Genomic DNA, 11,506 nt, shown 5'->3' with positions numbered 1-11,506 from the left:
GGGGGAAGTGAACTCTAATCAGGCCACATGCAGATTAAACTAACTGGGAGGAATAAAAACTAGATTAAAATGTTCCTGCCTAATACCAGAAGATTATCAGGACATTTTACCTCTTTAAATCCTAATTTATAGGAGCCCGGGTTAAGTTTATGAGTTTATATTTGGTGCGATTACATGCTGCGGTTGATTTTCCGCTGTTTAGAGGAGATTCCGCTAGAAAGTGTTTTGCTTATAGCACAATGCAGAGGCATTTGGGAGCAGGGAAACAGTTGCAAATGTACTGATACATTTTATGACAAGTGAAATAAAGGCACCCAGTTGAAACTGGTCAAATTACAAAATAACGGAAATCGTTTTTGTTTTAATGGTAATATTGCTTTAACAGTGTGTATATACGAAATAGTTATAGGATAACAGTATATTGATGTAGATATGGAATCCTGCTCTTGTAGTTGGAAACTTCTCGAACGAGATTTGATTTTCTAGAAGTGTCTAGCTGCTGTTGTTAGTTGAGCAAATCACTGCAAATAATTATCTGTGAATCCAATTTAATCTAAACACACACTATTTATGTAAAGATATAAAGATAATACCACCTTGGCACCCTAGTTAGCGGTACTGCCACACTAAAATTATCTTTTTCTAAAGCGACAGGGACAAGAAATTACTGAGTCAATCATCAGAACATATTTTCTATTACCAGTCTCCAACTCTTACTAAACTGGTGTGTCTCAAACTTACCACCTGTGAGGCCACACAATGTGCAGTGGCCTTTGCGGATCATCAATTCCACCCAAAATGTCCCGGGGATTAAAAGTCGCATTTTGTATCTTTTCCCGATGATGAGAACTTGAATTATCTGATGAGTTGCATGTTCTCCAGTCTGACTCCTGTGTTAATGAGCTACCCAGGTTTTCTTGTGGCCCTGCATTGCAAGGTCCAGACTCTGAATTAGAACCTTTCTGCTCCTGTTGGAAAGGAAGGGCCAGAGATGGAGCAGTGCCACCATTTCCTTTAAGGCTGAGAATCTTCTGTAAATGGGTTGGTTTGTGCTTGGGCATGAATCTGTTATGAAAAGGAAATGCAATACACTTTTAGTGAAAATATGATTTATTTATTTTTTAAAATTTTTTTAGCATACTTTTTTATTTTATTTTTTTTACATTTTTAAAAATTTTATTATGTTCTGTTAATCACCATACATTACATCATTAGTTTTTGATGTAGTGTTCCATGATTCATTGTTTGCGTATAACACCCAGTGCTCCATTCAATACGTGCCCTCTTTATTTTTTTTATTTTATTTTTTTTTTTAAAGATTTTATTTATTTATTTGACAGAGAGAGACACAGTGAGAGAGGGAACACAAGCAAGGGGGAGTGGGAGAGGGAGAAGCAGGCTTCCCGTGGAGCAGAGAGCCCGATATGGGACTCGATCCCAGGACCCTGGGACCATAACCTGAGCCGAAGGCAGTTGCTCAACAACTGAGCCACCCAGGCGCCCAATACGTGCCCTCTTTAATACCCATCACCAGGCTAACCCATCCCCCCACCCCCCTCCCCTCTAGAACCTTCAGTTTGTTTCTCAGAGTCCATAGTCTCTCATGGTTTGTCTCCCCCGTGATTTAAAACTTGTCCTTTACCTTTCTGTAAGGACACAATGATGATGTAGAAAACTGATAAAAATAAACCAAACATATAACAAACATTCTAGAAAAAGTACAAAAAGTAATAGCCATCCAGAGAAAGTTCAAAACTTTGAAATTAGACCACATGGTCTTTGAGTGGTTTTCAAAGTGTTTCTGAGGCTATAAAACCTACACTTCACAATCTGTGAAAAATAAGAATAGAGAGATGATTTATCACTCTCCTTTCACTCATCTTGCCAGAGTTCCATTTTACATTTTCCAGTCATTGCATGGCCCAATGCATATTTCCAAGCCACACTTAATCATTTCCCAACAAAAATGCTTGAAACTTCCTTGATTAACACTGGCCATTTCTGCTCACATGACTGTTCTGTATACCTGGGCACCTGTACACACATTTTTATTAAATCGACCTTGAGAATATTTCTTGAAAGATATTTTTTCAATGTCATTTCTTCCCTGTCTTCCCATAATGCTTTGCCATACAGAGTTTGGTATCTGTTACTTATTGCTAGAAGCATCTAAATAAAATGAAATCAAGAAGCTCACCATCTACTGGGGAGCAAACCAGTAGTGCTTAGAACAGACATGAACAACCAACTAACCTGTGGTGGAATGCAAAAAGAATGAACATTCCAACTTTTAAAACAGTACTAGACATTAATTGTGACTTGGGGATCAGTAAAGGCTTAAAGATGGTTTTAGTTGAGGGACTTTAAAGGCAGAGAAGCGGAAGTTCTAGACTGAGAGAATGTTGTGATCCAAGGAAAAGGTTGGGAAAGAACATAAACTCTTCAGGGAATAGCAAGCAATCCAAAGAGGCTGGGGCCAGGTCCCAAAATGTGAGGTCTAGAGAGGTAGACTGAGGCCGGACAACAAGTGCTTTCTCAGAGTCCCTGAGGCCCATCTTGAGACTTCACCCCGTCCCTGGATTGTTGAGTAAGTGAAGAAATGGAGCCTATATGCATTTAAGATGTAGGTAAGGAAGAAGAACCATGGAAGGAGAGCAATAAGGAACATCTGGAAAAATAAAAAGAGGATCTGAGAGAGTAGTATCACCCTATTGAAGTGAGTTAAGAGCCTCAAAAGAATGTCTAAGAAAGGAATCAAGAAACCTTAAAAATGCATAAAAAAGGGGGTGTTGAGCATGGTAGAGGTACCAGAGCACCAGATAAGATGAGCATTTGGATCACTTGCTATTCAAAGGGTAGATCCTGTGGAGAGTGCAGGCTGAAATCAGCCTGAGGGTTACAATGCGCCCATCAAAGAGGGAGAGGCAGAGAAAGAGAGATTGAGAGGAGAATGGGGAAGCAAGGGTCTGTTTTCCTTAATGGGGCACGTGTATATAGGGGTATTCACTTGGGTGTTTACTTGGGGACACTTGCTAGGGAAGGGAGCTGGCTCCTGAAGAAACAGAAAAGTCTTACAAGTCAGAAGCAGGAGGATAGCATAGCATATAGGATTTTTGGAATGGGGGAAAGCAAGTAGGCCTTATAAAAGAGAACAGACCAAGCTTTCTTACGAAGATGAAGGAAGGACAGACAAGTGAAGCTGGAAAAAAACAGTTTCAGGTGGCAGGTGTGCAATCTACGGTGTGTCACCAAAGCATTAGACGAGGCCATTTATTTCACGCGAGGTGAGTAGAGGTGAAGGTAAGTATAAGAAGTGTGCTGAGGGACCAGAACGGGGGAGAGGGGCCGAGGACATTCACTAGGTCTGAAGGCAAGGACTGATGGGCAACCCTAAGGGATACGGCGGGTTCTGCTGTGAGCTGGAAACAAAGTCCTTGGCTGAAGTGTGCTGTGTACGTTACAGAATCATAAAGCTTGTTTGGGGGGCCTCTGTGCTTGTCTCATAAAGCCCTTTGAGAGAAATCACCTTCTATATAAGCACCCTCCCAAGTAATAAATACATGATTGTATAGAGATAGATAAAACACAAAAATGGTACTAACTACTTTGGTATACCCTAATACAATAATACATTAATTCTTGATTTTAAAAATAAAGAAACTTGGGCATATGCAGATTATAGTTTCATATCTCACTGATCTAAAAACTAACCAACTTTCTTCCTGAAACAAATTCAAAACACTGAGGAGATTCTAAGGAACTAAAAAAAAAAAAAAAACAAAAACAATGAAAAAGTTCCCATTGATCACCACAAAAGTAAAAAAAAAAAAAACCCCAAAAAAAACAAAACAAAAAAAGCCAACAAAACATAATATCGTAACTTTTTTTGAAAGATTTTATTTTTAAGTAATCTCTACACCTAAAGTGGGGCTCAAACTCACAACCCCAAGATCAAGAGTCGCATGCTCCATTGACTGAGCCAGCCAGGCATCCCAACAATATCTTAAATTTTAAATAAGTGAAACAAATAGTAAGAGAAGGAACATCTGTACATATCTGGAAAACAACAATAAAGCAAGTGAAGAAACCTATTTGTTTATGTTGGATAAAGGATGCTAGGCAAGCTTAAAAAGGATTTTAACAAAAATTACAAATTTAGTGCAGGAAGGATTGACAATTAAAAAAAAATCAGCTGGCAATGAAACAACATAACTTTATCTTAGAAAACAGTATCATGACCCATCTTACTCTTAAAATCCATTTATATTGGCTAGCATGTGAGGAAAATTGCAAATTAAAAGGGATGGGAGACTGGCTAAAGGGTTGTAAACAACAGGAATTGGTAAATGACAGGGCATTTCGCCGTGGGCAAGGTGCTAGGCCTGCTTCTAAATGTTGGCAAGGATGAACAGGATCCCCTGTTAACACAGGTTGTGGATGGCTGACTTAATCGGTGGTGGTCAGTGGGGACATGGAAAGAGGCAGAACATAGATAGACAGTAAACAAAAACTCAGCTTACTAATGTTATGAAATTGAAAAAAAAAAGTCCCGAATGCAAGTAGGACACATGGAAAACACTGCTGAGATTGTCTGGAGGTTGACCAGAGAAGTCTGTGCTGAGTTGACCAGCAAACTGATGCCACTTTGTCATGGAGTGTGTCGTAAAGAGAAGGAAGACACCAAGTCTGTGGGGACAGAGGGCCGTGCGAATGCTGGTTTCATCTGGGGCACCTGTAACTGTATGTGTCTGAAAATTAGAGAGTTCTTAGAAGAGCAATAATAATGATCAAGGCAATGGAAGAACTGATTTATGAGGACAGATTAAAGGAGCTAAATATGAATGGCCTGGTTAAGTGACAAGTAGAGGGGTACATAATAGGAGTCTCCAAGGAAAGAGAATAATTATTTAGCCGGGTACAAGGGGGTATAACTAGAAATAATGAGATGAAATTAAGAATGGGAAAATTTAAGCTGAATTTCAAGAAAAACTCCCTGATGGTATAATTTATTAGCTCATGGAATAAATTCCCTATGGAAATGCTATAGTGAGGGAAACTTAATAGGACTGGACAAAATACCAATAAATAATATAGATAATAATCCGGTATTTGAAAGAAGGTGGTTACATGCTATGCTTTCCTTGCTTAGAATATCTTCCCATATTTTTCTTTAATAGTCTGTTTATATATAGTGATTGTTACCTAGATAAGTATTCAGGCAGTTAGCTAAATCACAAAGGAAATATGTCCTTTAGGTGGGGTTAAGTTAAAATCACTTTACTCTTTATATACTCTGCAGCAGTAAGCTGAAATAATTTTTTACTACTTTGTTCTAGCAGAGCTGGTTGTGAAGCAAGCTGGACAAATGTATTAATATTTCTAAAAAACAAAACAAAACAAAACAAAACAATCCTCATCTACCATCCCACACAGAGTCTATTCTGATTCTCTGTGCCATGAAACTCATATTTTCATAGACATGTTTAATATAAACAATTTATTGCCATAATAGAAATCAAAAAACTTTATTCCAGCTTTTCTAAATGTAGCTCTATGGTCAATTACTTCACATCAATACCAAGATCAAATAGGCATAATACTAACAAGCAGTTTGCTTAATAATAGTCACCACACTAATTAACCCATCCAGAACATTCTTAATCAGACGCTATTTGTAATGTACAGTTAAGAGAAGCTTGGCAATAAATGGTTCCATGCTAAAAAAGAAAATAATACCTTAACTGATGGGGTGAAACTGGCTTTTCTATAGAACTGGACAGAATGTGCCGTCCTGGCATTAGCTCAAGAGAGTGAGTATGCAAATAGGCACATGTCTGAACACTTCCTTTCTCTTCCCGAGCTCCAACTCTGGTGGAGGTGTTAATGAGAAGAGAAAAGGTCCTGAGATAAGGAGTGAAAGAAAGAAAAGAGTCATAAGAAAACCAGTGAGCTGCCTTGTAGAGCTTAAGCCAGATTTGCCTTTTAATAACCCCCCAATTTTTCTTAAAGCAATGCTACTGTCCACCTAACTCACAGAACCTCTTTCCCTCTGAGTCTCTCAGCTCTATCAGAACCTGTTTTTACTTTTAAAAATATTCTGATTACTGTAATCATTTGCAATCTGTTATTAGCCATGGGGCCCTCCCCCCTACTTTTTTCCCAACCAATCGCCAAGCTGAGAAACAGAAGTAGAGCCTCTCTTGCACTTCCTCTCCTCACAAAGGTCCTTCTTTCCTCACCACGTCTGTCCTCCATCATGGTTCCAGAGGCATGGCCACAAAATCCCAGTACTATGTCGGCTAATGTTCAAAGACACAGCTGGTGTATGTACTTTCTAGACCTAAATTTGCTTGCTTCTTGCCACCCCCACATCCAAACACCTACACCTAGAGCTGGACCTATAGAAATGGCCTTATTCAGATCAATCTGGAAAGACTAGATTTCAGAGTAGCTTTAAATGATGTTAAGATTGAATGCAAGTGCAGGAAATGCTCTAGGTACCTTAGCTTATTTCTGCTAAAGTTGAGAGGCTAGAGTATGTTTAGTTGACTAATAGAGGTAGTCAAAAGGAAGGCGATAAAATAAAGCGAGTCAAGTAAACTTAGGACATTAATATTGATTGATGTGTTGTTGAAGAGAACAGCATGGCTGAAATGTATGTTACACTGCTTACAAATTTTTTTTGAGAGATTTCAATAAAAAGTACTTAATATAGTGAGTTCAACCTATAGAATCTCATAAATACCCATAGATAAGAGTCCACGAGACAGAGATTATCAATGGTCTTGCTTCTCAAAACAGATTTGTAAGACAGAACATGAAAAATGATGCAAATTAGCAGATGATGAAAGAGAAAGCATAACCGGTCAAAGATGATTCCAGATTTGAGCCAAGGCAGAAGGAGGTGCATGTTAGCAACTGAAATAAGGGAAGTGGCCTGCGTGTGGGGCAGGCAAGAAGAGGGAGCTGATGAAGCTCAGCCCCTCTCCACATAGCTGGGGTTTGAGGGAGGGAGATGGCCACGGCATTGTATGGCTTAGGCTGAGGTTTTAACAAGGAGTGTTTTGTGCAACACTAGAGAAGGTTTTGTGAGAAAACATGTTGGGTAAATGCTGGATTAAACAGAGCGAAATATTTCTTCGCTAAAGAACTTCCCAAAGTACATGCTAGTGTATACTAGAAATATGTCCACTCATTCGTTCTTTTGTTAATTAAAAAAATATTTATTAAGCACCTATTATGTAATAGGAATATTACGTTTATTGTTTCTCAAACTTAACACTAATGAAACAAGGACTCCTCCACCCCCAAGGATGCACCTTAAGGATTAATATTCAACAAAGGATATTCGGGGAAACCCTACTGGAGACCCTAGGAGATGCATAGCTAGAGAATGAAAGGCAAGCTAGGGGGCGGCATATTTTATATGGTAGACATGGCAGAAGGAGCGGGGAAATGCATTCACGCAAGAAAATGAAGAAACTCAAACCAAAGGCCATGCACGAAGGCCACATATCAGTAGACATAAGGAAGTCTGAAAGAAATGAGGAGAATCTGTGAAAAAAAGTGACAGGAGATACGGTTACAGGCTAATATGGATGACAGCAGAAAAAAAATATCATTTGATTTTATCACAGCCATTTCTGTGGATTCTTGGATACAAACCATATTGAGAACTGAAGAGAAAGGAAATAGGAATCAAAGATAAATAACTTTTCCAAAACCAACTGGGAAGACATATACAGGCAGTGCAGTGATCTAAGTTCTTGGGTGATTTATAACAAAAACTGTTCACTGTTTCCAAAGAACGTGCTGGAAATTAATTACAAAATTAACATTTTTAGAATTTAGCCACATAAGCAAATATCAAAGATAATTAAAAAATCATGCTAGCCCACATGTGACCAATATATCACTTATATGGTAAGCAGATTTATATAAAACTATGAACTATAAAAGTAAAAATCTTGATCTAGCATCCTCATGTGTACACACACCCCCCCTGTATCTCTTGCCACACTATCTTCACTAAATAAAGGAATCACAAGCAAGGAAATCCATCATAATTAAAACTAGATGTTGGGAGACCACAACATTAAACAGAAAGACAGACTTAGGCTTGGTTGGTTGGTTGTAGGATGGCTGCTCTTCCTTCCTGGGGATGGCTAAGGGCTAATACTCATAAAATAGATGGCACATGTCTATGGAGGCTGTTTCAATAAGAAACTCCTGGCGGAACAAAATATGAACCAATTCAAATCACAGACGAGTCCATCATAATCCTCACACACATAGCACAAATGCTTTGGGGGAACAACCATCCAACACCACTGTGGCTGCTTAGGCCATGTTGTTCAGATGTTCAGATGTTCAGTGTTTGGTGCCTGAACCAAATTTCATCTCCCGTGGTATAAACTCGCAAAGCCGACACGCAGTATTGACAGCGAAGGGCACGGGGCAAGGGTACTCACTGCAACTACGAAGAATCTGTTTTGTGACAAGATAGAAAAACAGAATCTAGAGACACGAGCTGCAGTCAAAGTGAACAAGCAAACCCTACTTACTAGCCTGAGAAATGCACGCTGAGACTGAAAGCAAATTTGTGGTTATCAGACTGGCCTCCTTAGCTCCGCCTGGCCCCAGAGAGGACACCCTTAGGGACGACAGCACTTTCCCCTAAAGGCCACCCAAAAGACAAGCTACAGCTTCCTCCCCTGCTTGAGGGCCACCATTTTCTGAAGGCTGTCCCTTCAATGGTTGGGACGTATGGCTATCCTAGGAAAAGATGGTCCTGTGCTCATGAGTCTATTCCTTTTTCTTTTCCTTTCCCACCACCACTTTTCTGAAAATCTAACACTTCCTACATACCTTACTTATACCATTTGTTTATATGACCTCTTCTGACAATATGGTTTATGTGGTTAGTATTATTTAACTTACATTTTTTTAACTTATTTTTTTAAAGACTTTATTTATTTATTTGTCAGAGAGAGAAAGAGAGAGTGCACGAGCAGGGGGAGTGGCAGGCAGAGGAAGAGGGAGAAGCAGGCTCCCCACTGAGCAGGGAGCCTGATGCGGGGCTCGATCCCAGGACCCTGGGATCATGACCTGAGCCGAAGGCAGATGCTTAACCGACTGAGCCACCCAGGCGCCCCAGTATTATTTAACTTAAACAATTATGCCTCAAGTCTCCATTCTCTCTTGATTTCAGAGTTTTTTGGGTTATATACATTGCTAATTTAACTGCCTACTAGCACAGGCAGTTTGTCTTGTGCAATTTTATAACATCCCTTTAGAATAAATATACTCCTCTCACCGAAAATTTAAGGTCCTTACAAATGTATGAGACGAAAAGCTACCTTGCATGTTGACAGAACAAATGTTCATCAAATCCAGAGCCAGTCTTGCGAGCATATGCATGCTTACTTCTCAGGAGCTCCACTCCTCCCAAAATAAGAGTTCTCTCAGAACAATAAAACCCTCTAGTTTACACAAGGTTTACTATAGCAATGCAACACAGTTAGGCAGAGCTGTAGGCTAAACTGCAAACAGGGAATCTTTATTCTCCAACATCCGTTTCAAGTATTAACCATCCACTGGTGGTTAATTCCCTAAGATGTTTATACTACTTTCTGATTGCCCGGGCCCCCCTGCTGTCCCCCACACTTACCACGTGTCTCCTTGTAGCCTATATGTTGAAACTAAGCCCCACTTTGGGTCCCGCCCTGAACCATGCCCTGCTCTCCATTGTTGGTCTTATTGGAAACTAATCTTAAATTCCCGCAATGTCTCACCTTCCATGCTTAATGTGTTGCACCCTTCAAAAGGGGCAGTACCTTAACTCAAGGGAACTTATCATAAATGGGATCATTTCAAATACCACAGTGAGCCTGTGCAAAAGATGATTTTGGGAGGACAGGTGGAGAGAAATCTCTGTGAAGCACCTTAAGGAACTCCACTCAAGCAATGGACATGTTGAATAGAGGTTAATCCAGGCTGTATCAGTACACAGGCACTTCCTGTATTTGTGAATTTATTCAAATCACTTAATTTCTCTGAACCTCAGTTTCCTAATCTATAAAATGGGATAGTGTCTGTTACTGCAAATTTCTTGAGAGGATAAAAGAGAACTGTGCCCTGTGGAGGAGCTGAGTAAATCTAAGTAAACTTCCCATGCCTTTGCTCAGTCAGGTTGACACCCGGACTTAAGGAGTTAGCCCTAAGGCCATCTTGGATAACATCAAATTTCCTAGTTAGTCAGTGAATGAGAAACTGTAATCAATCCACAAATAGTCATTCAACATTGAAGCTCCTCCCATATCGTATCTGTAGTGACAAAGCCTTTAGCGCACATGTAGTAACATTTTATGCCAACTTATTTTGGTCTCTTAGCCCCTGAAGTTGTAAATTATCCACATCACTGTTAAACTAAATTGTTTACTGATTCTATTGCTAAAATGATCTAATTTTTCAGTTCGATCTTAATAACTTGCTCATCATTTGTTTCATTAATAACTCAGAGGCAAAACTGTAAAATCTTCTATCCTTTCACCTTAGTTAACTTAATGATAGTATATAAAAATGAAAACTGTGGATCTGAAGTAATCTTTTTCAAGTAGGAGGAAGTAGCTGTTTCACATGTACCTAGACTCAGCAAGCTCCTTTGCTAGGATTTACCTTGTTGGCGAGTAAATGTTCTCACTACTCTGGGAATCCCAGGTCTTCTATAGCATCAGTAAAGCATCAAAAGAAACTCTAAAAATGATCTCTAATCACGTGTTCTAGTCCATGATTTTTTTTTTGAGAAGCCATTATTTGGAAGTTGAAAGCAGGATGGGAAAAGGTGTTGATAGTAAAGAAAGGATTGCTTTCTTCTTTCCAAATAAATATAAGAACTCCTCTATGGCAGTGTTTCTAATTGGAAACTCTCCCTTAGAGCATGACATCATTTTACTGGTGCTATGGACCGGATGGTGTTCCCTCAAAATTCATAGGTTGAAACCCTAACCCCTAATGTGACTATGTCTGGAGATAGGATCTTTAGGAGGTAACAAGGTTTAGACAAGGTCATAATGGGCCCTAATCCGATAGGACTGCTGCCTTCTAAGAAGCAGAAGAGATCTCTCTCTGTTTCTCTCCTTCCCCTCCTCCTTTCCACCACCACATGTGAGGACATGTAGCCACAAGGCAGCTATCTGCAAGCCAGGAAGAGAGCCCTACTCAAAACCAACCATACCGGCACCCTGTTCTCAGGTGTCCAACTACCAGAACTGTGAGAAAATACATATCTGTTGTTTAAACCACCCACTCCAAGGAACTTCTTTTTTTTTTTTTTGGCAGCCTGAGATGACCAATACAAATGGATACTGCTGTGGAAAAAGGAGAGAGGCTCAACACTGTAACGTGTGAAATTTCCTGAACAGAGTATCAGGAAACCAACGGAGTAGGAGGCACCATATTTATGGTGACGGGCAGTGACGAGAGAATACTGTCGAAGAAGAGAGAG

At 39.7% G+C, this 11,506-nt stretch overlaps 1 protein-coding gene across 12 annotated transcripts in view; it reads right to left on the bottom strand.

Annotated features, from left to right (window-relative positions):
* GTDC1 (glycosyltransferase like domain containing 1) overlaps window positions 1-11,506 on the bottom strand; it is a 402,869-nt gene that overhangs the window by 75,194 nt on the left and 316,169 nt on the right. For 10 of the 12 annotated variants that reach the window (XM_032411042.1, XM_032411033.1, XM_032411026.1 and 7 more), the window contains one exon: window positions 742-1,065. The exons of 1 other annotated variant lie outside the window; for it this stretch is intronic. In XM_032411042.1, the coding sequence (XP_032266933.1) occupies window positions 742-1,065 (324 nt within the window). Of the gene's footprint in view, window positions 1-741; window positions 1,066-5,736; window positions 7,747-11,506 lie in introns of those variants that run through there. One more of the 12 variants, XM_032411124.1, reaches the window with a different exon arrangement.

Source organism: Phoca vitulina, unplaced genomic scaffold (assembly GCF_004348235.1).
Source record: "Phoca vitulina isolate PV1807 unplaced genomic scaffold, GSC_HSeal_1.0 scaffold1, whole genome shotgun sequence".
NCBI lineage: Eukaryota > Metazoa > Chordata > Mammalia > Carnivora > Phocidae > Phoca > Phoca vitulina.
The sequence above is the reverse complement of the archived record's forward strand: the minus strand, read 5'-3'. Positions and strand labels throughout refer to the sequence as shown.